Below are 26,131 nucleotides of genomic sequence, written 5' to 3'. Positions count from 1 at the left end.
CTCAGGGGGCTGAGGAATATACTTCTCAACTGCCTAAATAAATTGATAGAGGGAACCTAATTCTATCTCTCCGCTGGAACTGAGACTTAATCCCTTCCAATTTAAAAAGCAAAACAACGCAACTACAACCCACCACAATCCACCCAAATGAAACGCTCCTGTGAGGCGAGGCTGCCTTTTATACAGCGCCGAAGCCACGCCTACCGGTCCGCCCCACCCCACGCCTCGAGGCCGGCCTCCAGGAGGCGGGGCGAAGCGGAACCGGAAGTGCGAGAAGGAACGGGCGGAAGGGAGGGAGGGGCCTCCTGGCACTGGATTGAAGGCGCGGGGCGTCTCTTCCCTTTGCCTCGCTTTGTGGGTAATGAGATGCAATGATGATGATGATGATGATGATAATAGTAATAATTGCTTGTTTTAAAGCCTGGGGGGGCGGCGATTTTTAAAAACAGCCTTCCCGCCATTCACTGGAGTCTCCTCTCCCCCCACCTTACCTGGATTGTTTTGATTTTTGCATCAGGGAGCTAGTCCTCTGGATCTTGCAAGGATTCTGCAGCCCCCCACCTCTCCTCCCCCAGGACCGTTTGGAAGGGGAAAGGACAGGGTGGAGCGGGATCTAGATCAGATCAGATCAGGGAGGTTTTTTTTCCCCCTCCCTCTGATCCTAAACCCCACCACCACTCGTTGTGTAATTATGTGATGATGACACAAATACCCGTTGTGTAATTTTGGATCTACAGCAGGGGGTGGGAGAAAGCAAAGACAGAAGGCAACCACTTGCTGCCACTTCTCTTCCTTTTGCGGTTGCTTAAAGAGCCCAGGTGCCTCATTTGTCTGGAATTTTATAGGGTCTCCTGCTTGAGCAGAGGGTTAGACTAGAAGACCTCCAAGGTCCCTTTCCAACTTTATTATTCTGTGTGTTCTTGATGGCAGAAATTACAAGAAATATCCCTAAGGTTTAGGGGCCATCAAGGCTTTTCCCAGAATTACACCTGTAACAGAAACTTTTTTTTTATGACTAGAGACTCCATAGGTTTTATGTAGAGGTGAGTGCAGGCCTTCCTTCGAGTTTGCTTTTGACTAGTCCCTGCCATTTTCACAACAAAGTTTTTTTGGTTTGCCCTTGCTTGCTTTCTAGGGCTGAATGGGAGTGACTGGCTGAGGGTCACTCACCTGTCTTGATCCCCAAAGCAGGAGGAGTACAACTCACATCCTTCTGGTTTCCAGCCTGATGCCTTAACCATCCTTTTAAAAGAGAAGATATTTGCTGGATATTTGCAAGGAGAGGGGACTTCCTGCTCTCTTATGAGCAACTGTAAATATTTCCCTTGCCCTTCTGAACTTTAGTCCTGATCAGATTTACTCAAAAATGAATGGGCTTCTGGTAAACTCATCCCCAAGGCAACAGACCTCAAGAATTGTCTCCATGGCTATAGTTGACGCAGAAAATGAAGGATTTTGTGTTGGCTCAAAAGCTGCGTTTCTTTTGAGCCCGAGTATTCTGTTCTATTTCTTCTCTGCTTTGATTCAAATGCTTTTCTTGGGGTTGACTGTTACTTTCAGGGTTTTTTTTGTTGGACATCTGTGACAATCTGATCGTTTACCTTCTACAATGCCTCTTAAGATTGTCCTGATATCCCCTTGCAACAATGTGTCTGAAGATGTAAATACATATTTTATGGGCTCACAGTACTTAAAGGACAGCTATCACTTAATATAGAAAAGAGAAGCTTGCTTATGTTAAACTGGTTTTGTATGGCCAGATTGTCGACAATTATCAAATTTAACATTTACACAGGTGTTTTGTTTTCAGGAAATAACAGATGGTGGGATTCTTTTATGTATTTTTTCAGGAATTCCAGAATGGCTTCTACTAATGACGTGGTTCAGAATTATCAAAGTATGTTTGCTTATCGATACACTACAGAGGATAAAGAATACCAAAAATACCTCCAGAGTTCTGCCAATCCACCTCCTATAATTGAAGACTGGATGAACAGGTCTGTCTGTTAACATTTTCCTTATCTCAAAATTTTGTTGGATGACTGTGGGCAGTCACAATTATGCAGTGTGTGCCGTAAAGGCAAAATCCTAAACCAAGATAACAGAATGCAGAACAAGCCACAAATCCTAAATATAGCTAGCTCCACAGTGGCTAAGGAACATTTATTTTAAATGACTGTGCTTGTATGTTTCAGGATTAAATATATTTGTTTTTGTGCTTTATAGATCAAAATGCAAATTCCTTCCACATTTTCCTCGATAAGAATGTGGTTATGTACTGTTACCTATGTTAATGGTTTACAGATGTGGTATGATGAGAATTTTATAAAAGTTTTTCTGGCCATGTTAGTCTGTTTACTCAGGTGCATAAAGATATTATGTTTAAGATTAGAGAGACAATTCCCAGTAATTGAATTGACTGCCACAGAGTATTTGCTACATCCTGACCTGTATAATGGGTATAATAACAACTTGTTTTATTTATAGTGCCTTTAAGATGTTTACCACAATGGCTGTTGCTTCCCTGTCCCTGTTTATACATTTCAGCTACTTTTTAAAAAAATTCATTTTAATTGTAAGCTGCTTTTCAAATCTTGTAGTTTTAAGAACACAGGATTTCCATAAGGAAAATTGAAAAACTTTTATATAAATGGTAATTTTAATAAAATTGTAAACAGCTGGTAGATGTTTATGGATTCCCTATGGCTTATTTATCTGCGATTTTTGAATAAACTAATATAGTATAGCTTTGCAAACAGATTAATGGTTTAAGATCAAGATAGTTAAGTTTATACAATATATGGGCATAACCAGACAAGCAACATTAGGTCTAGTGGGTTAAGGCACCAGATTAGAAAGCAGGAGACTGAGTTCTAATCCCACTTTAGACGTGAAAGCCAGCTGGGTGACATTGGACCAAGTACCTCTCTGTCTCAGCCCAACTCACCTCACAGGGTTGTTGTTTGGGGGAAAATAGGAGGAAAATGTGTTGGATATGTTTGCCGACTTATTTGTAAAAATAATAAAGGTGAGATATAAATGAAAACATGAATAAACAAACATGCAATAAATATATCTGCATGAATACCAACCAAAATGTACCAATAAAGGAGAATATTTGTAGCTCAGGGTAGAAATGAGGGGTACTTGGTGCTCTCTGAGGTTGTTTTCTTGCAGACATTTCATTACCCAGCTAGGTAATATCATCAGTGCTAGTAAGGAATGCAATTTGCTGTCAGTTTATATTCTGGTGTCTTGTCTGTCTGTCCACCCCTACCCACATAGACAAGCAAGATACCAGATTATAAAACTGACAGCAAACTCCACTCCTTACTAGCACTGATGATGTTACTTAGTTAGGGTAATGAAACGTCTGCAAGAAAATAAGCTCAGAGAGCACCAAGGATCCCTCAGCCAAAATGTATTTGAAATATATTAGCTTACCTTGGAAATTTATCACGAGGATGAGTGTACAAGATCACAAAAAGCTAAAAACAGCTGAATGATCAGAACATGCTTTAGAAATAACCTAGAGATTACAACCTGGTTGGTCACAAACTGGCATAGTAACCTTGTTTTCTAGGAAAATCTTTCTTTAGCAGTTGTATAAATAGCCTGTCCATAATTGCTGAAATCCTCTGACTTTGTTGAAAGCTGCAGAAGATTAAATGTCAAACATGTCAACTGACTCCCTGTGACTCGAAGCACAGAAATACATTTTAGATTGTGTGTGGGGGTTTTTCTGTTCCATTTCTATGTTGAATCCATCAGGCTTTCAAGGAGACTGAAATGCTGTAACTAATTGCCAAACCTAGTTTACCGCAGCAAGAACAAAACTGCATACTATAGATTGGCTTTAAGAAAAGCAGATAAAATACTCGGAAGATTGATAGAGCTGGCTTATTTCAACCCGATGGATCAGAGATTGTACAGTTTTCATTCTGTGTGATTTATTTATTTATTTATTTATTTGATTTGATTTGATTTGATAATCACTTACAAGATAATAGTAAGTAAGTAAGAATATGGGAAATAGATACGAATAAATGGGGACAACTGGATAGGGATGGTAGGCATGATTGTGTGCTTATGCAGGCCCCTGACAGACCTCTTAGGAATCAGGTTAGGTCAACAGTAGACAGTCTAAGGTTAACATTTTGGGGGGTTAGAGGATGTAACAGCAGAGTCAGGTAGTACATTCCATGCATTGACCACTCTCTTGCTGAAGTTGTACTTTCTGCAATCAAGTTTGGAACAGTTTACTTTGAGTTTGTATCTATTGTTTGCCCGTGTGTTATTGCGGTTGAAGCTGAAGTAGTCATTTTTTTAAAAAACAAACTTTATTGATTACAAAACCAAAATATCAAACAAACACAACACACAGAAGAAGAAAAAAAGAAATAGAAAAAAAGAAAATGATTAAAAGCTAACTTGTTGATAGACACGTGGAGGAAATTAAACCCTGAGAAAAAGCAATTTACATTTTACTCCAACCCTCACCAGTCATGGACACGAATCAATATGGTGTGGATGAATGGTGAATTAGTAAATGAATTAAGAGATTGAAATTTTACCAAACAAATGGGCAGATCACAACCCGATTCAGATAGTGTGGAAAGGCAGGAAGAAACCAAGGAAAAGGTGGACCTTAAATACACAGTTAATTAAAGAGAAAGAATTTATGAATAAACTTGATGAAGAATTAAACTATTTTTTAAAAGAAAATAATAATGAGGCAACTATGAAACAGAATATTTGGGATACAATGAAGGCAATAATAAGAGGCATAATGATACACTGCTAAAAGAAATAAAGAAAAATATGCCCAACAAAATAAATTAGAACAAAGAATCGAAGAATTAGAAATTCAGCTGCAAAACACCCCAAAAGATCGCAAATTGAAAAAACAGATGATAATAAACAAACATAAATTTAATTGAACAAGAAGGAATGGTCTCAAAGTTAAATACAGCTAGACAGATATTTTTTGAACAGGCCAATAAACCAGGAAGGTGGTTGGCCTATAAACTTATAAAAGAAAAACAAAAAAGATTGATCTACCAATTAATAGATGAAAACGGGGATGCCCAACAAGTTATAGAACAGAAAAAAGAAATTGCATGTAAATTTTTTGAAGATCTTTATAAAAAGAAGAAGGTAAATGAGGATATGATAAGAAACTATTTGTGTATTACTAAAGACAAAATAATTAAGGAGGAGATGAAGGAAATGTTAATTAGAGATATTACGTGGCCCAAGTTAAAAGCAGCAATAGAAAACCAAAAGAACAATAAAACCCCAGGCCCCGACATGATACCAGGGGAACTTTATAAAAAAAATAGGAGAACAAATAAGACCTCTCATGGTGGAAGTATATAATGAGGTCCTACTAGCAGCAAGAATGCCGGATTCATGGAAGGAGACATTGATATCCTTGATTCTGAAAGAAGATTCAGATTTACGACATATACAAAATTATAGACCAATTTCCCTGTCAAATACTGATTATTAAATATTCACTACAATTATAGCAAATAGATTGAAAAAAAAATGAATGAATATATACATAAAGATCAAAACAGATTTCTTCCTAAAGAACAAATCAGAAATAATTTAAGGATAGTATTAAATGTTTTCGAATACTACGAAGCCCATCCGGAAAAACAAACAGTCCTTGTATTCTTGGATGCACAAAAGGCCTTTGACAATTTAAATTGGCAATTCCTAATTCAACAAATTTACAATATGAATCAAGGCACTAAGTTTGAAAACATCATGACTACAATTTATGATTCACAAACAGCAAATATTATAATTAATGGAGAGTACACGCGCTCAATAAAAATAGAGAAAGGAGTCAGGCAGGGATGTCCATTATCTCCCCTGCTCTTCATATTATCTTTGGAAACATTGCTTACACGAATTAGACAGAACCCAGGAATAAAAGGACTAAATATTAAAAAAGAAGAATATAAACTCCAGTCATTTGTGGATGATATGGTATTTTTCATAGAGGAACCAATTGAAACAGGTCAAGAATTACTGAAAGAGTTAGATCAATTTGGGGAAGCTGCAGGACTTAAAATTAATAGGGAAAAAATGAAATTGATAACTAAAAATTTAACAGAAAAACAAAAACTAAAATTGGAAAGGATAATGGGATTACAAATAGTAAAAAAAGTTAAATACCTAGGAATTTGGTTGACGGCTCAATGCAAAACTCTAATGGAAAATAATTATAATAAACTATTACAGCAAGTTAAGAAAGATTTAGAGATATGGGTTAAATTGCAGATCTCCTTATTAGGGAGGATTGCCACTATAAAAATGAATATTCTGCCCAAATTTATTTACTTATTCCAAACAATACCAATAAAAATACATAAAAATTACTTCATGGAACTTAACAAGATAATCACCAAATTTATCTGGCAAGGGAAAAAACCGAGGATAAACCTAAAGGCAATGCAAGATATGAAGAGCAGGGGAAGCATGGCACTCCCAAATTGGGAATTATACTATAGTGCACCCTCCTTACTCTGGTTGAAAAAGTGGGTAAATCTGTCGAATAAAAGGATCTTATTTTTAGAAGGCCATGATTTACAGAGGGGATGGCATGCATTTTTATGGGACATTGGGAAAATTAAGCAGAAGTATTTCCACAGTCATATAATTCGAGATTCCTTATTGGCTAATTGGAACAAAATAAAAAAAAGATTATTTAAAAATCCCAATTTGGATCTCAACGATGGAGGCGATGATACATCCAAATAATCTAGATCTTAATAAAATGATAAAATGCAAAGACCTTCTTGATGCGCAAGGAACTTTAAAATCATGGCAAGATCTCCAAGAACAGGGGCTACAAGTAGACCGGTGGGCTTACTTGCAAATTCAAAATAGATATAGCCAGGACAAGAAAATTTTTGGAATTTATACTAAAGCACAACAAATAGATAAAATTTTATTTGGTCCAGATAAAAAAAATATAACTAAATTTTATAATTATTTACTAGAGACAGAAGAGGAAGTAGTCAAAGGCAACATGATAGCTTGGAGCAGAAATAGGACGTAGCATTACATTATTAGAATGGGAAAAGGTTTGGACAAGGAATAATAAAATTACAAGATCAGCAGCATATAAAGAAAATGCCTATAAAATGTTTTATAGATGGCATCTCTCACCCTTGAGAATAGCGAAAATGTCTCCTAACATGAATCTGAATTGCTGGAAATGTAAAAAGAAACAGGGAACATTTTTTCATATGTGGTGGTCCTGCACTGAAGCCCAAAGATACTGGCATAGAATAAAAAAATGCTTAGAGGAAATAATGGTGGAGCAAATTGAATTAAAACCAGAATTCTTCCTATTGGGATATTTAATAGACAAATTCCTAACAATGTCAAATATAGTGCATATTCTTACTGCAGCCAGAACAACCTTTGCACAGTGTTGGAAACAAACAGATATTCCAACAGAGGAGATGGTTATACAGAAGATAACAGCCTGTGCAGAGATGGACAAGTTAACATTAGCACTTAAGGAAAAAGAAACATCAGAATATTATAGAAGCTGGGAATGCTGGTATGACTGGATAGAACAAAAATAGAAAATATATTAGTAAATAACGTAAAATGTAAATCATAATTATATATTCGCAATAAGATGTATTTGTAAATGTATCACCAATATTGATAACAAACAACGAACTGTAGACTGTCGATAGTAGAATTGTTTGTTTTTTAATCATTTTCTTTTCTTCTTTTTTCTTCTTCTGTGTGTTGTGTTTGTTTGATATTTTGGTTTTGTAATCAGTAAAGTTTTTTTTTTTAAAAAAAAAAGCTGAAGTAGTCATTGACAGGTGGGACATTGTAGCAGATAATTTTGTGTACTCCGCTTAAGTTCAACTGTAGGGGGCATAGTTCAAGGTTGTCCAAGCCCAAAATCTCAAGCCTGGTGGTGTAGGGTATTTTGTTGTGAGCAGAGGAGTGTAGTACTCTTCTCATGAAATACTTCTGGACTCGCTCAATTGTATTAATGTCCGATATACAGTGAGGATTCTAGACAGATGAGCTGTATTTGAGTATTGGTCTGGCAAAAGTTTTGTCTGCCCTAGTTAGCTGCCGCACTGCTTTCAAACCCCTCCCCCCTCCCTTTTTGTTGGCAACTCTAAAAAAACACATAGAAATATTTTATGAGTTGACACCCAGTTTGTCCCAGTAACTTTAATTTCTTTTCTTTTTATGAGAGCATATGCACTGAGGACAAATTCCTTGTGTGTCTAATCACACTTGGCCAATAAAGAATTCATTCATTCACTCATTCACTTTTACAGACGTTTCATGAGATCCTTTTTAACCTTGCAGAGAACCAAGTGCACCCTCTGTGTCGGAGATCCTCCAGAATTACGAAAATAAGTTTGCCCATCGATTCACTTCCGAAGATGAGGAGTACCAGAAGTATGTTCAACGCCCTGCTGATCCGCCTCCCTTACTAGAAGACTGGCGAAATAGATCGGGTGGTAACCAGCGTTACAGAGATCGGTATTACAGCTGCTTTTTTTCTTTTTTAAAAAAAAGTTTTTATTGTATGGATGGGGAAAAAATGTGAACACTGTACAGGTAGTCCTTGGCTTACGACCACAGTTGAGGCCAAGACTTTTGTTGCTCAGTGAAACGTTTGTTAAGTGAGCTTTTTTCTTGGGGGGGCGGGCATTTTACAACCTTCCTTGCCACCGTTGTGAAGTGGATCCCTGCACTTGTTAAATTAATAACATGAGCAATGCAGTCCTTTTGGCTTTTCTGAGAAGATTACACACCTCTGATTCGGGCAACCCTGAGGTCGCAAGTAAAAACCCCAAGCATTTTCAATGGCTCTCAAGAAAGTGTGAAAGACTGAGCCACAGTGTCACAGTGGTTAGAGTGCAGTACTGCAGGCTACTTCTGCTGACTGCCGGCTGCCTGCAATTTGGCAGTTCGAATCTCAGCAGGCTCAAGGTTGACTCAACCTTCCATCCTTCTGAGGTGGGTAAATGAGGACCCAGATTGTTGGGGGCAAGAGGCTGACTCTGTAAACCGCTTAGAGAGGGCTGGAAAGCACTGTGAAGTGGTATATAAGACTAACTGCTATTGCTAAGTAGGAAGGAAGGAAGGAAGGTGAAGGAAAGAAGGAAGAGGCATTGTGATGCAGTGGTTACAATACAGTACTGCAAACTAACTGCCCACTGCCAGCAGTTCCTGATCCTGATTGGCTCAAAGTTGACTCAGCCTTCCATCCTTCCGAGGTGGGTCAAATGAGGACCCATATTGTTGGGGGCAAGATGCTGGTTCTCTAAACCGCTTAGAGAGGGCTGTAAAGCACTGTGAAGTGGTATATAAGACTAACTGCTATTGCTAAGTGGGAAGGAAGGAAGGAAGGAAGGAAGGAAGGAAGGAAGGAAGGAAGGAAGGAAGGAAGGAAGGAAGGAAGGAAGGAAGGAAGGAAGGAAGGAAGGAAGGAAGGAAGGAAGGAAAGAAGGAAGAGCCATTGTAATGCAGTGGTTACAATACAGTACTGTAAACTAACTCTGCCCACTGCCAGCAGTTCCTGATCCTGATTGGCTCAAGGCTGACTCATCCTTCCATCCTTCCGAGGTGGGTCAAATGAGGACCCGGATTCTTGGGAGCAATATGCTGACTCTGTAAACTGCTTAGAGAGGGCTGTAAAACACTGTGAAGCAGCCTATAAGTGCTATTGCTATTGCTAAAACCAGATGACTGCAGAGAAACACAGTCTTTCCATTCCCCCTCCCACCATCCTGTCAGCACCTATCCTTCCACCCCCCGACCCCCACCCCCCAACTAATCACAACTATTGGTAACCATCCTTCCATCTCTCCCATTGCCTGTTAGAACTGATGAAGCTTCCTGGACTGGAAGTGAATTGTCTTCTTCTTGTTCTTCCTAAAAAAAAATTCAGTCCAGTTGGCTGTTTAAAAAAAGAAAGAAAGAAAACCTTTGAGACTTGGAACCTTTCTTTAACTGACATTGCCTGCAGTGTCACAAGTGATGCAAAACGAAGAGCTTCTCGGGCTAAGAGGAATGAACTGAAACTTTTGAAAACACGGCACCAATAGTTTACCGGTGGTGAAGTAGGATGTTTTTGGCAGAGACAAGAATTCCAGGCTGTTTCTGACCTGTCAAATAACTTGGCAGGGTTATTTAACAACCCCCCACCCCACCCCCACCCCCAAAAAAGGGAATTGTGCTGAGCAACAGATTTTTTTTTTCCTGGTTGTCAAAGGAACACCACCATCCTCATTTTTAAATAATCGAGTTTGATCTTTTTAGAATAGAATAGAGGTGGAAGAGATCTTGGAGGACTTCTGGTCCCGCCGTCTGCTGAAGCAGGAGAGCCTATCCAATCTCAAACAAGCGACTGTCCAGTCTCTTCTTAAAAACCTCAACCCTAACTTCTGGAGGCAACTTCTTTTTTTTTTAAACAAATTTTATTGATTTTACAAAACAATACACAAAACAAACAAAACATAAAGTATAATGACATAAGAAATCTTTTTCTAAAAAAACCAATACAACATCTTATTTAAAGACAGAATTATTCCAAGTTATCACATTTCCAAACAAACACAATTTAATATATATATTTACCTTATCTGTTCATCTTCATATCTTATCCCGAACTTCTCTTTATTACTTCCTTTCCTTCTATTTATTCAAATTATATCTCTTTAACTTTAGATTGTATACATTTTTTATATCCATCTGTCTTATACATTTTCATTATTCTCTTCCAATACAAAAACAAACAAGACATAAAACATAAAAACATAAAACATCTTTTCTGATCCCGGGTTAAAACTCATCGTACAGACACCACTTCAAAAATCATGTTCCTTTTATATATCATTCCATATCTTATTACCGTTTTCCATTTTCTATATAGCTTCTTCCTTTTTTTAACTCTCTTAGTTTTATTCTACTTATCTCAGTTCAAGTCATAATACTTATCATTCTTTGTCTGTTCTCAACTATCCATTCATTTTTTCTCTTTAAACAAAACCTCTCCTGTACACTAATTGGAGTATGACGCCTTTAACTCTTTCCCCTAACCTAATAATACTTAATATCACACATAACTTGTATTGGGATTCTGTTTAGCACATCCTAAAGTCACACAATATATTATATAGAGAGAAAAAGAAAAAAGAAAGAAAGAACAACAATAACAAAGAAACAAATTTATAAATATATAATATAGCTAGTACCCCTGTCAAAACCATTTTAATCATACCTATTAATACTCATTTATATCTTAAACATTTTATTCTAAAAATGCCTATAATAATACAATCTTATGTACCTTACAGAATCCCTTTTTCAATTAAATTTACCCATTGTCTCTAAATAAATTTTGTTTCTTTAAATCTTGCTTCCCATCGTTGAGACTTCTCACCCCTTCCTTTCTCCCTTGCTTATTCTTCTCCTTGCCCTTTTTACCCCTTTGTCTCTCCACCTCCCTTTTCTTCTTCTGCTTTCCCCCTTCCTGTTGTTTTCTAACCTTATATCCACCTTTCAACTCATTTTTATCTTTTTTGGTTGTTTTTTTAGGTTTTAAAATCCCTTTTTCCTTTTCCTCTTTCTTCTTCTCCCCCAATAGGATCACATGTTCATCAAAAATACTTTCTTCTTTGTCCCAATTATCCTGCTGCGCAATCAATTCTCCATAGGAACGCACCGCCATTTCTAGAGATTGAAAAAGAATGTCCAAAGTATCTTTCCAGTCTTGTTCTTCCTTTTTATATTTTGGATATTCAGTTTTAAATTCATCCAAGGATGATGCCATTATAAAGAGGAAAAAATTTTCCCAAAACAACCACCCGAGTGTTTTTAAACAAAGAAAAAATTTTTCCCAAAAGATCCAAAGTCACCAAACAATCCAGATAGACTATTTCTTTTAGCACTTTTTCCCTTCTTCCATTTCTTTTTCTGGGGTTGCTATTAAATCACAAAATTCCAATTAAAATATGTCTTTTTGAAGTCTTATTAATGTTCAAATGGCTCTTTAAAATTCTAGGCAGTCTGCTCCTTATTTTCAACTTCTACTTCAATTTTTTTCCTCTCCCTTCCCACTCACAGCAAAAGAAAAAAATTTCTTTAAATATTTAGAAATCCATATCCCTTTGGCATTAGCATAGTCTTTAGCATTTAGCATACCTTCAATGCGGGTTCTCCGATTTCTCTCAGAGCTGTTCCGTTTGGAAGGAGAGTGAAAAGAGAAAAAGTTTTCCCTTTAATATCCATTCGCTGCTTACTCAGTCTGGGAACAATGTGTCTTTAGTAGGTGTTAAATACCAGGATACTTTCACTATTCCTTTGTCCCTGTCAGCAAAATCACTTTCAGTTCTTCACAAGCTCCTCCAGCACTTTCTTTTTCCGGCTGAGCTCTTCTATGTGGCGGCCATTACAGACCGCCGCTCAGCTGCCTTCGGAGAGGGAGATTTAGCCGGCTAGGGAAGAGAGATGCGATGTCTCTCGTCCCTGCCAGAACCCCCCAGTCTTCACCACCTTCTACAAAGGTGGCTTAGCCCCGAAGCCAAATGGCTTGGGGCACTCAGGCAGTGAACACAGGCAGAGACGGCGCACAGTCGTGGATTCCTGCCTGCACCGAAGCACCACAAGCCGGAAGTGGCTTCTGGAGGCAACTTCTGTTCCACTGATTAATTGTCCTCCTTGTGAGGAAGTTTCTCCTTAATTCCAGATTGCTTCTCTCTTTGATTAGTTTCCAACCACTGTTTCTTGTCCTGCCCTTTGGGGCTTTGGAGAATAATTTGACTGCCCCTCTTCTTTGTGGCAGCCCCTCAAATACCGGAATATACTGCTATTATGTCACCCCTAATTCTTCTTTTCTTTAGACTAGCCCCAAACCTGCAACCGTTCTTCCTATGGTTCTCCAGGCCTTTGCTCATCTTAGTTGCTCTTCTCTGAACTTTTTCCAAAGTCTCAACATCTTTTTTTGTGGTATGGTCACCAAAAGTGATCTTCACTATTTTCTGATTCTTGGCAACAGCTGAACATGCACTTTTCTGCTCTTTCCCCCCAGACACCTAAGATTTTATGTCTCACAGACATTATTTGATCCTTTTCCTCTTGGCTTCAGATTCCGGCTCTGACCTTAGCTTGAACTTAAAATTGGCAGTTGGCATTTGCAAAAGGAGAAAATTCTGGGCTTTAGACTGCATGCTGTGATGCTCATACTGAATCTCAGGGTGTTAGGAAAAGAGGTAAAAAAAATAACCCTTAGGACAAGCAGGGAGAGAGAAACATAGAAAGGGCAACATGTCCTTGGCAAGTGATCCTTGTTTTACATCTTAGAATAGCTGAAGCAGAAATAGGGCACTAAGTTAAAGGAGCCATGGCGGCGTAGTGGTTAGAATGGCTCTGCCCACTGCCAGCAGTTCGATCCTGACCAGCTAAAGGTTGACTCAGCCTTCCATCCTTCTGAGGTTGGTAAAATGAGAACCCAGGTGGTTGAGGGCAAGAGGCTGATTCCATAAACTGTTTAGAGAGGGCTGGGAAGCACTGGGAAGCAGTATATAACTCTTTAAGTGCTCTTCCTTCCTTCCTTCCTTCCTTCCTTCCTTCCTTCCTTCCTTCCCTCCCTCCCTCCCTCCCTCCCTCCCTCCCTCCCTGTGATTAGTACTGCAGGCTAACTCTGCACACTGCCAGCAGTTTGATCCTGGCCAGCTTAAGTTGACTCAGCCTTCCATCCAGATTGTTGGGGGCAATAGGCTGACTCTGTAAACCACTTAGAGAGGTCTGTAAAAGCACCGTGCAGTGGTATATAAGTCTAAAGCAGACAGACGAAAGGAAAAACCAAGCAATTAATGTGATTTATGGTTTGGATTCCAAATTCCCAACCATTGTTTTAATTAGTCAGGGTTGTTTTGAAGGGGAGTCTCAAGAAATCTCGAAAAGAGAAACTGTCTCTCTTTTCTTTCACCTCCCTTTCTTAAAAAAAGAAAGGAAAAAAAGAGAGATTTCTAATTCTCTCACAGGGAAGAATTGCTTTCTTTTGGAAAACTGCTTTGTTGTGCTTCAGAATGTAACGGAGATAGTTTAGAGTGATATGAAGAAGGTAGATGATGCCAGCCAAGAAGTGGCATGGAGTCTTCAGAACAACTTGTCTCTTGGCTTTGTCTCTCTACAAACAAGGGTGGACAAGGTGTGGCCCTTCAGCAGTTGATAGTGTTTTATACCATTTTTGTCTGTTAGCCAGACTAGCTTTTCTTGTAGAGAGAGACGAGATATGAAGAAGATCCTAACAAGTTGGGATCTGCCAGAGTTAATGCACCAGCCCTGCCCAGCAACGCTTCCCGAGGTTGTTTGAATTTAACTGCCTTTTCTGCCTCGGATGGCTGTCTCGGATGGCAAGAATGTAGAAAAATAGGGTTGGAACAACAATTTGGGTCCTCATTTTACCCACCTCAGAAGGATGGAAGGCTGAGTCAACCTTGAGCCAATCAGGATCGAACTCCTAACAGTGGGCAGAGTTAGCCTGCAATGCTGCTTGTAGCTACTGCATCACCATGGCTCTAACTAACTTCCTTTCCTTTTCCTTTTCCTTTTCCTTTTCCTTTTCCTTTTCCTTTCCCCTTTCCCTTCCCTTCCTTCCTTAGCAATAGCACTTAGACTTATATACCGCTTCACAGTGCTTCGCAGCCCCCTCTAAGCGGTTTACAGGGTCAGCATGTTGCTCTCAACAATCTGGGTCCTCATTTTACCTACCTTGGAAGGATGGAAGGCTGAGGTTTGGCAGGGACCTTGGAGGCCTTCTAGCCTAATCCTCTCCCCAGGGCAGGAGATCCTATAGCATTCCATACAAATGACCATCCCATCCCTTCTTGAGAACTTCCAATGTTGGAGAATTCACAGCTTCTGTAGACTAGTTGTTCCACTGATTAATTGTTCTGTCAGGAAATTTCTCCTTAGTTGTAGGTTGGATCTCTCTTTAATGATCATCCATTGCCCTACCCCTTAGGTGCTTTGCAGAATCAGTTGACTCCCTTTTCTTTGTGATAACCCTTCAGGTTCTGGAAGACAGCTATCATATCACCCCTAGTCCTTCTCTTTGTTAGACTGGAACAGAACTAGTTCCCTCAGTCATTCATCGGATGGTTTAGCTTCCAGACTCCTTACCAGAACCAGGAAAAAGAAGTTAAATTTTGTCCTACCACTGGCTTGTGCTAATTCCCCACTTTTTCTTTGCTGTCTCCTTCCCTCTTTAACTGAGGTCTTCTCTGGGTGGTGTTCTGACCAAGTCTTCCTGAGACACCAACAAACACACATAAAATCCAAAGCCCTTTTATTTTAGTTCAGTGGCTGTGAATTATCATCATTCACAGCCCGGAATGAGTTTCAACCAGTTATAAATAGTCCCAGGAACGTCTGCCAAAGTTATTTGGAAGAATTCTGATAAGAACGCACCTTATCTGACTTGAAGTGCTGCCAACGACTAAAGTCCCAATTAGTCTTTCAAAACCAAAATGGAGAACAAATTAAACACGGAGCTTTCAGAGTCCAGACTGATCAGAGTGAACGACTTTGCTTCCTGCAAAAGTTTCTCTACCTTTGCACTTCCTTTATTCCTTATGGGCAGGGCAATCGCCTCCCAGCCTTACTCCCGAGTTGCCCCTTTTGTCTTAACTGCTCTTGCCTTCAGGCAGCTCTGTGCAGACACACACTGGGAACAGGCTCCCCTTGTTCCTCTGCCTCATTGCTGCCAGGCTCCAGAGTCAGCACCCCATTCCCAGATGGTCCTGGCCCCATCTCTGCATCAGACGCAGGACCCTCATCCGAGTCCTCCCCAGACTCCTGGACTGGTCCCCGTTCTTCCCCACAGTCCGATTCTGCTGGCGAACCACAACAGGTGGGGAGGACTAGACCCCGCCCTCAATTCCAGTCGGGAGAGATAAGAACAATAGTGGAGCTACCCAGAGCGACACCAGGTTAAATTACTTGAAAAAAGGGATGGGGGAAGCTCTTCAAAGGTTTCCTAAATCAGAGGTCTCCAACCTTGGCAACTTTAAGACTTGTGGACTTCAGCTCCCAGAATTCTACTCACAAATCATTTTCCATTTATCTTCTTTCTTCAATTCTCTGAAATGTAGCTTTCGTGAATTTGTACAACACCTGGAATAATATGCAAATCCAGCTTGGTTTAATCTGGTAGGCCAGGATCCCCAAACTTGGCAATTTTAAGACTTGTGGTCTTCAGCTCCTAGAATTGTCCAGTCTGGACTTCAATTCCTAGAATTCTTCAGCTATACTGGCTGGAGAATTTTAGGAGTTGAAGTCCACAAGTCTTAAAGTTGCTAAGTTTGGGGACCCCTTACAGAGACAATGAAATTGTTGCTCTTTCCTTATATAGTTAAAAAAAAATGCAAAAAAGAGAGAAGGAAACTGCAGCGATTCACTTAACAGATGTGCCAAGAAAGATCATAAAATGGGGCCCAACCCACCTAACCAATGTTTCACGCAGCGACATAAACGCTGGGCTCAATGTTTTGTAAGTCAAGTTCTATCTCTTAACACTTTTCTTCTTCAAAATGGATGTGCTGTGCTGGGATAATGCCAGGGATGTAACTCTGAAAATGAACCTTGTGTGTTCAGCATGCCATGTTTCCCTTTGCACAGATTCAGAGACAGCCGGCAATTCCGAAACAGGGGACCCCGATACGACCACCCGGGAGGCTACAGGTCCGAGCAGTGGCACGAGAAAGGCTACGGCACTAGATATCAGCCGCACCAATACGGACAGTCGTCCTATCCTCAACATGGCTGGCCGCAGCGCGGCTACGGATCCTATTTCCAGGAGCCGCGATATGGCCGCTACTAGCACGCCAGCCGGCCTTGGCATTTCAGTGTAACCGAGCGCAGCTCTCAGGGGTTCCAAAGAGGAACCTTCATTTTATTGTATTTCAGACGTTTCATACATCACGTAGAAATATTTTGTGTATTTATATGCAATGGGTTCAACCCCAAAGACAAGAGGTGGTGATGTTGGAAGGGAGCAGGTAAGCTGTGAGTTTGTTGCTCTGCTGTTTTTTTAATCTTGACGTCTATAATTTGCTAAAAAGGAAACTGGGGGCCGTTAGGAGCATCTGATTTTGGCCAAGAGGAGTTGATCTTTCTCCTGACTTATGCAGTGTTGTTACCAATGAGGAACACTATGAGGAATATCAGTAATATGTCACGATGGGGGAAAAAAAAAATCGGGTTGCATTTGTGGGTTTTATTTTGTTTATGCTGTGTTTATCTGTGCAGGGCGATTACCCTTCCAGTTTTAATTTGCAAGCGATTAAGCTAAAATGTCACATAAACAGGGAGATGATTGTAAAACGTGCTGCATTGAAGGCCTGTTTTGTTTCTGCATTAAAGCAACATTTGTTGTAATTAAATGGCATCCCGTTGTATCTGTGCTCGGATTTCGGCAAAGTGGGTGATTATCATACATGCAATAATATACAACGAAGGGCTGGGTTTATTTTTTTATTTGACATATAACCAGGGGTGGGCTTCAAAAATTTTAGCAAAGGGTTGACTGCCCAGTTGTTGGGTGGGCGTGGCCACGGTGAGCATAGCCTAGCCGGCCTCCTGCACCATGGCAAGGAGGGGAGCGTTTTTGCCATCTCTGGGCTCTTGTTTAATGGATCAACTTCATAATACATTTTTTTTAGTACAGCATCAATTACACACCTTAAGGCGGGGGTCCCCAAACTTGGCAACTTTAAGACTTGTGGACTTCAACTCCCAGAATTGAAGTTGAAGTCCACAAGTCTCAAAGTTGCCAAGTTTGGGGACCCCCACCTTAAGGGTTAGCCTGTCTTGATACAACATGCTAATTCAGAGTTAAACTAAACTGTGGATCGGTGAAATACGCAAACTGCCAAACTCCATTAACACATTCAAATATAAACTCGTCCTACTGATTGAGCTTGTGTGTGACACACTGAGCCATGATGGTATTGCAAACATAAGTTTTTTTTAATTTATAACCTTTTCTTAGAATAAAATACAAGAAAATTAAAAGCAAATAATAGGACACCAGAGGGGAGGAGAATTTTTTTTTTAATTGACTTCTGACTCCCTTTCTTGCAGTAACATCAAACCTCAACTTTGTACTTTTCCATAATAATATAAGCCAGTTGTTTCTATAACAACAAATCAATCTAATCCGTAAAACCCAAAATCAAAGCTTCATTTTTTTCCCCACCTCAAGAGCAAAATCCATAAGTGGTCGCAAACATATCCTTGAAACCGTAACTCTTACAAGATGCTCAACGTCTCATTAAGCTGTAGTTTGCTGTACTGTGGTTACTGAATAAACCACAATGACCTCGTGCAATATGCTGTGGCTTATTAACTACATTGTCTTGTTTCACATCAAGCCACAAACAAAGAACATTTTGTTTCCCTGTATTGCATTCTGTGCAGGGATGGGCTGCTGGGGGTTCGCACGGGTTTGGGAGAGCTCTCAAACTAAGATTCTGTGCAGTGTAGAGAACTCCCAAATCCCGCTCCTGGCTGGCCCGGCCCAGCCCACGCGTCCCCATGTGGCCCATTTTGGATGCAGGTAAGTGCAGGGCACTCATGGAGGGTCGGGAAGGGTGAAAAACAGGCCTCCCAGAAGTTTGGGAAGGTCGGAAATGGGCCTGTTTCCAGCTTCCAGAAAGTCTCCGGAGCCCAGAGAAGCCATTTTCAACCTCCCAGAGGCTCAAGGAAAGCCTCCGGAGCCCTGGGAGGCCAAATCCCCCCCACCATGGTGCAGGAGGCCAACTAGGCCACGCCCACCGTGGCCACGCCCACCTAGCAACCAGGCAGAGAACCCATTGCTAAAAATTTTGAAGCCCACCCCTGATTCTGTGTTTCATTTTTTTTATTGATAAATAACTCAAGACAGCAAACGTACCTACTTGTCAGGGTTCCAAGTAACATCTGCAACAGCATCAAAACTCCAAGGCAGGCATGTTCCTCAAAGTACAGATTTATTTGGCATGTCTCTAGTGCTGACAATAACACTGTTTCTTCCTCCTATATTCCCTATAACAGCATCCCTGTGAGATGGATTGGGCTGAGAAAGAGAGGGACAGGCCCAAAGTCACCCAGCTGGCTTTCATGCCTAAGGCAGGACTAGAACTCACCCTCTCCTAGTTTCTAAATGAGATGGGCATTGGTTTCAGATGCTAGAAGTTATATGTAGACACACTGGTTCTTCATGTGTCCCATTAAATCACAACGTGGGGTGTTGGAGTGATGAGTTGTTTAAACCCCAATGGGTTATCTTGCAAATTCTGCTTGGTGGCTTACAATGGTCGTACTCCAGTGATTTATTTAATAAAGCAAAATGGACGAACCGCGAGTCTGTTTGGCATACGAGGCAGAAAATCCCCTTCACAGTTCTGCCTTGAAATAAAAATATAATCCACCACAGAACAACGGAAATTGCCTTTTTGTACGACATCCAAATTCAGTGGCTAACTAAAAGGGCCTGACGGATATACAAGACCGTGATTTAAGCTGGCAGAGAGTTAAGTCTTACCTGCCTTACTATCAAGGGATGCCTAGAAACCCTTCGGTTTCACAGCCGATCTGATAAGCTCCATTAGTGTAGGAAGAACGGGGCCTTTTAATGCCATTTGATTAAGTTCCTCAGCAGGATGCATCACAAACAGATTTGCCGGGCCCCGAATATAAATATCACGATGTACTGCTGTTACAGCAAGAGAAGGGTAAAGAAAAAAAAAGGCTGCTGTTATAAACAAGAGAAGATGGGAAACACAACCTGCCTTTATAAAAGAATGACTAAAAAAGCTTTTCGTTACAAGTCACGATATGTTTATGAGATGCATGCGCTGTTAAAAAGAGCATACAGAAGCTGGGAGCTGTGGGTTTTGTTTTAACATGTGATCTTCTCTTGCCACAGATCTCAGCTTGTCTCATCTAGATCAGGGGTGTCAAACTCAAGGCCCGTGGCATGGGTCAGATTTGGCCCACTGGGTACTTAAAACTGGCCTGCAGGGCCGTCCTGAAAACAATGAAGGACCAGTTCACGGTGCCTCTGCCAGCGAAAACAGAGCTCGTGAGGGCCAGGCAGCACCCTCCCAAGCTCTGTTTTTGCTGGCAGAAGGTTGCAAGAGGCCATCGCAGCCGAAAACAGAACATCCGCACATCAGGCCCTGGACCCAGCTCTTCCTCCTCTTCCTCCTCAGCCACCTCCAGACCTGGGGGTTGTTGACTCCCCCTCTGAGGGCTGATAGATGGCCCAGGCTCTGCCTCTGTCTCTCTCTCTCTGTCCTCTTTCTGTCTCTCTCTCTCTCTGCCAGCTCCATTCCCTTTTCCCCTTCAGAGCTCTCAGGTTGCCCTGATGCCCTGACCCTGACTCCCAAACCTCCCCTTCCTCTAATTTGGCTGCTGGAGGGGCCGGCGGCCGACAGGCCACAACAAGACGTCCTCCTGCCACCTGTCTTTTACAAACAGCTTTTCCCGAAATCCTAAATTTTGGTCAGACAGGGCACAGAAGCCAGCGTGGTATCACAATGGCATTCCACAAGGCAAATTGTTTTTAAAAGGCAATAAAGATTATGGAGCAGTGGCTTCCTTTCAAGTTATCGGACAGCTGGGGTTGTCCGAATTCGTGCTCACAATTACCTTAAAAGTGGTTTGGCTGAGCCACAGTGACTGGACCAGCGAATGACGTAGTTTTCTTCCCATTACCCAGGCTGAAGGCTATCTATTTCTGCAATAATGCCTTTTAACCACAAGGAAAAGTAGGATGTTCTGTTTTCTTCATTTTTCTACCCTTTAGAACCCAAAGAGACAAATTAAAACCTTTAGGAGAGAGCAGGCACTGGTCCTTCCCACATGCCTGGAATTGCCCTTACCAGCTATATATAATTATATGCAAATGAGTGCTAAATTAGGATACTCATTCCAAGCACTTCCATCCTGAATGGGTGGTGTGTGTGTGTGTGTGTGTGTGTGTGTTTTAAGAAGCCGGTGCCAAGAAACTCATTTCCTCTCTCTAACCTCTTTCCATTATTTCAAAAACATGTAGAACCTACACAGCATCTTATTCAAACATCCAATTAAGATATTTCTATCTCATGTTCTATTTTTAAAGGCAGTCAAAGTGGTTTTCTGGGCACTGACCTTCAGAGACCAGAGGAGCAGAGTTCCTTTTGACAACAATGAAAAAGGAAAAGTAAAATTTATTTTGTGAACTCAGAATGTTGGAAAACAAACCAATGGGCCATCCATCAAATCAAAACACAGTTCTCACTTGAGGCATATATTACCAGGCTCAAATTATCCCACTCCAGACAAAGACCGAATTCTTTGGAGAAAGCTCTAATGCTGAGATAGACAGAGGAGGAAAGAGAATAGAAGATGACCAGCAGCAGAGTTTAAATAATGACGAATGGATCTTTGGAAGAGCCAGAAGGAACAAAGTGGGCCAGAAACTAATGGCACGTTATCAAATCAAATCATATGTAATCCCCTTGCCATGGCTGTGTATCCTGCACCATCAACTATTACACAAAACAACAAGCTATCAGACATCACTCAAAAGCTAAAAAGAGACAATCAAAGGTTTTTGCAACATTCCTCCCAGTTTGGATCCTGAATTGCTGGTTTTTCCTCTGACTTCTGAGATTTTAGCCATCAAAAGAAGGAAAATTCGGGATGATTTACTTCTGTCAGCTGAGCTGACGTGGAACCAGCAGAGAGGGACCCCAGGGAAGGACAAGGACAGGAGGCCTAGCACATTTAGGCATTTTAAATGGGTACTAGAATAAATAATTAATGCACTGTTTTATTTTTATCCGTATCCATTGTTTGCTTCGCTCCTTGGATAGATTTGCTGCTGAAAGGCGGCTTATAAATATTTCATTAGCACAATGTACACAGTGTTGTTAAACCTCTTCTACCTTCTGAATAAGTGAGCAAGAGAAGGTCACCTTCAAAGGCACAGGCCACGAGACAAGAAAAATTACAGAACAACATGTAGGGGGAGTTGTAAAACAACTGCGGCTTTTAAATAACTGTTTAAAAAAAAACAACCACCGTCAGCATGTAAGTGCAGAGAATAAAGTAAATGAAGATTAGACATTTGTAACAAAGAAAGAAAAGCCTGAAATTGTCAGGCTGGCAAGTTGTGTGTCGGTTGTCCATTGTTTGCTCTTCTACTCTCACCAGAGGTGGGATTCTACTGGTTCAGCCCGGTTTAGCCGAACCGGTAGCTTCAAAGATCAGCTGAGAGGGAACCGGTTTGTTCCAACGATCTTCTGTTCTTTTGTTTGGACCACCTGCCCAGCCGCCCGGGCTCTAGGCTGTCCTTTATTTCCTGCTTTTTCAACCTCAGCTGCTTTGTGCGGCACAGCTCATTGCAGGAGATGATTTTCAAACATTGCGCATGCTGTGCAAAGCGTATGCTCACCGAACCAGTTATTACATCGGTTGAATCCCACCCCCGAGTCTCACCCACTGTATCCCGATTCAGTCTTTAAATAACTTATTTTCTTTTTACAGGTAGTCCTCGACTTACAATCACAATTGAGCCCCAAATTTCTCCTGTTAAGTGAGACAAGTGAGTTTTGCCCCATTTTACAGCATTTTTTTGACACAGTGGATAAGTGAATAACATGGTTGTTCAATGAATCTGGCTTCCCCATGGATTTTGCTTGTCAGAAGGTCGCAAAAGGCTATCACGTGACCTTGGGACATAGCAACCATTATAAATAGAATCCAGTCTCTGAATTTTGATCACGTGACCATGGGGATATTGCAAAGATCATAACTGTGAAAAACAGTCATAAGTCACATTTTTCAGTACCGTTGTAACTTTGAACGCTCACTAAATGAACTCTTATAAACCGAGGGCTACCTGTATTTCCCAAAAGTGCCCCCGCCCCAAAAAGGCTTTGCAGCAAGAGATTTAAAATTTCAAAGAAGCAGACTTCCTATTTATAAAGATCTGAGAAAAGAAGAAGTTAGGAAGATGCAGGTGGAAAACTCCAAATCTGCTGATGCAATCACCTGCCAACGTTAAGTTGATTTTTTTTCCTAATAAAAACCTCCAGAAAGAGCAGCTAGTGAGAAAAATGGTGCGCTATGTAATAAAAGCACAATCCGCCTTTGGGGCATAGCAATATAAAGGGGTCATCTACGTGTAGTTGCTGCCATTTGTAGCAGGGAAGCGATTCTTAAATTAGGAGCAAACAAGAAGAAATCAGCCTGGGGGGATAACATCAAGAATATCAGAGATAGCACAAATGACAGGCCAAGAGAATGATTTGGAAAAAGATACTCGATTGGACGTATAAAAGAAACTAACTGAAACTTTAAAAATCAAAAGAGAAATACAAATGACAAACCAGGAGAATGGAACTGGAAAATGTTTCCTTATTGAAACTACAAGAGGCTTGTTAAATGTTTGGAGACAAAGAAGAACCGAAGGGAAATTCAACCCTGTGACAATATTTGATTGAGTTAAAGATTAAGACTTTTAGAAGGAAAAGGAACAAATATAAAGTTGGTTTATTTGATCAAGATTAAAAGAAATTTTTTTGCAAAGTTCTGCCAATCCTTTATGGCAGTGGTGGCTAACCTTTTTGGGCTCCTGGGCCAAAAATTGTGCATGAGTGCTCGCATGCCAGTACTCAAAAGGCAATGCGCGCAGCCACCCCATACTCCTTGTGCACGCACAATTCCCCCCCTCCACGCCACCCCCTTACCTGCACTGCACCTCCCAGCTGATTTTTAGGGCTATTTGAGGCCTATTACAGCCTGCCAGAGTCTTGAGGAAAGCCTCTTTGCAGGCTGAAAAATGGGCCCATTTCGTCACTTCCAGTATTTCCCGAAATACAGGAAGTAGATGAAACGGGCCTATTTTTCATCCTGCAAAGCCTGCAGAGGCTTCCCTCAAGACTCTGGCAGGCTGAAAAAGGCCTGAAAATCAGCTGGGAGGCGCACACATGCGCAGTGAGGTACGTTTGCCTGGGGCTCACCTGCCCGCACAAATGCCTCTGCGTGCCACCTGTGGCATGCCTGCCATAGGTTCGCCATCACGGCTTTATGGACTTTTTTTTGCTGACACCTGGGTTGAAAAATGGATGTTTTATGCATTTGCGTAGAGACAAAGGATGAGACACAGGATCAAGAGATATCTGTCTGTAACCTGACAATGGGTACAGAGCTACTAAATTTCTTTATACAGATAGTCCTCGACTTACAACACTTCAGTGACCATTCAAAGTTACAATGGCACTGAAAAAAGTGACTTGTGGACGTTTTTCATGGTTACGACCTTTTGCAGCATCCCCGTGATCATGGGATCAGAATTCAGATGCTTGGCAGTTGACTCATACTTATGATGGGGTCACGTGAAAAGTTCATTTAGTGAGCGTTCTGACGAGCAAAGTCCATGGACAAGCCAGATTCATTTAACAACCGGGTTACTAACTTATCAGCTGCATGGATTCACTTAACAATGGTGGCAAGAAAGGTCGTAAATCTCACTTTAACAAATTCTCACTTAACAACATAAATCTTGGGCTCAATTGTGGTCATAAGTCGAGGACTGCCTCTACTTGTGATATAGAAGGTGGGAAGTCACTTCTTCAAATATTTGTTTTCTTTTTCTTTATTATATCTTTTCTTTTTTCCTAGCCTCTTCTCTAAGCTCAGATTGCATTGGTTTTTGTTGATGTAATCAACATTCCTAATGAAAAAAACTACATTTTATCATTTTATATAAAAAAGGGATTTTGGAGAGGGCTTTTTTTAAAAATGAAAATCTTTTGCTCAGAACAACCAGCAGGGTTTTTTTAATGAGTCTCTCCTTTACACCAAGGAAGTAGCACGAACAATAAGGGAAATAAAAAGGAGGGTGGGAAGAGAATGAAATCCTATTTCAAAGCCAAAACAGTGGATGAGAGCTTAAAATAAAAAGGCGGGAGTCAATTTTCCCTTGGCAAAAAAACACAACACAGATTGCCTGCGTTTGTCACAAGAAGCTGCTTCGCAGCGTCACTCTTCTTAGTATACATTTCCAGTATCAGGGATAATCATCGTCATCATCATTATATTGTGGGTTTTTTTCCCATTGGACAGCCTTTTCTTTTTACCTGCAGAGCCCCTTATTCTCCAAAACATCTCAGCCAGTACATCTGTACATAACCCCAGGCTCTTAGTCTCAGAAGCCAAGACAATTACAAATGTTAAAACAGATCTGGATCGTGGCTGTGTAAATCTACTAGGGGGGGAAAATCTGTTGGAATTTCTCCTGGAAATGGAGACATCCAGGAGCATCTTCTGAAGCAACTACAGATGCTTGGAAGAAGAATAACATAATTAACAGAATAACAGAGTTGGAAGGGACCTTGGAGGTCTTCTAGTCCAACCCCCTGCTCAGCCAGGAAACCCTACACCATTTCAGACAATTGTTGTCCAATCTCTTCTTAAAAACTTCCAGTGTTGGAGCATCCAGAGTTTCTGGAGGCAAGTCATTCCACTGATTAATTAATATTAGAAGTCTTTATTGGCCAAGTGTGATTAGACGCCCAAGAAATTTGTCTCCGATACATAAGCTCTCAGGGTACATACAACAATAGTGATAGGATAATAGCGCTGCAAGGGATCTTGGAGATCATCTAGTTCAACACCACCACCACCCTGCTCAGGCAGGAAACCCTATATCATTCCAGACATGTGATTGTCCAATTTCTTCTTAAAAACCTACAATATTAGAGCACCCACGATTTTTGGAGGCAAGTCATTCCATTGATTAATTGTTCTGTCAGGAAATTTCTCCTTAGTTCTAGTTGGTTCCCTTTTTGATTACTTGATTTCTTGAGTTTCCACCCAAGATGTTTCCAAAATGTGGTTGCTTTCATGATTCAGAAAGAGGCCTTTATGTGCATCCTTGTGAATTCTTCTTTCAAGAGCTTTGCACAGTCTAAGGCTGATGGAACATTTTCAGGTTCTCTAATTTCCTGGTTAGGTTTTTGGCCACATTGAAGTTTGAACCAAGAACCCCTTTGGCTTCTGTTGGTTCCCTGCCACCAAACCCTTC

General features: G+C 40.8%; 1 protein-coding gene across 3 annotated transcripts; it reads left to right on the top strand.

Annotated features, from left to right (window-relative positions):
- Nucleotides 1–234: 234 nt before the first annotated feature.
- RAMAC (RNA guanine-7 methyltransferase activating subunit) lies at nucleotides 235–17,456 on the top strand. Of its 3 annotated transcripts, none has more exons than XM_026709827.2 (4): nucleotides 235–358; nucleotides 1,851–1,997; nucleotides 8,368–8,544; nucleotides 16,693–17,456. In XM_026709827.2, exons 2-4 carry the CDS (start codon nucleotides 1,861–1,863, stop codon nucleotides 16,892–16,894), a joined length of 516 nt encoding a protein of 171 aa, XP_026565612.1. In that variant the 5' UTR covers nucleotides 235–358; nucleotides 1,851–1,860; the 3' UTR covers nucleotides 16,895–17,456. The 3 variants fall into 3 exon arrangements, with proteins under 3 accessions (XP_026565612.1, XP_026565613.1, XP_087797522.1); XM_026709828.2 differs by having other exon boundaries at nucleotides 255–354; XM_087941396.1 differs by having other exon boundaries at nucleotides 288–398.
- The last annotated feature ends 8,675 nt before the right edge of the window (nucleotides 17,457–26,131 follow it).

The sequence above is a fragment of the Pseudonaja textilis genome, chromosome 13, assembly GCF_049901715.1.
Source record: "Pseudonaja textilis isolate UNSWEBS1 chromosome 13, rPseTex1.2, whole genome shotgun sequence".
NCBI classification, from domain to species: Eukaryota; Metazoa; Chordata; class Lepidosauria; order Squamata; family Elapidae; genus Pseudonaja; species Pseudonaja textilis.
Note: the sequence above shows the minus strand (reverse complement) of the source record. Positions and strands in the feature narration are given on the sequence as shown.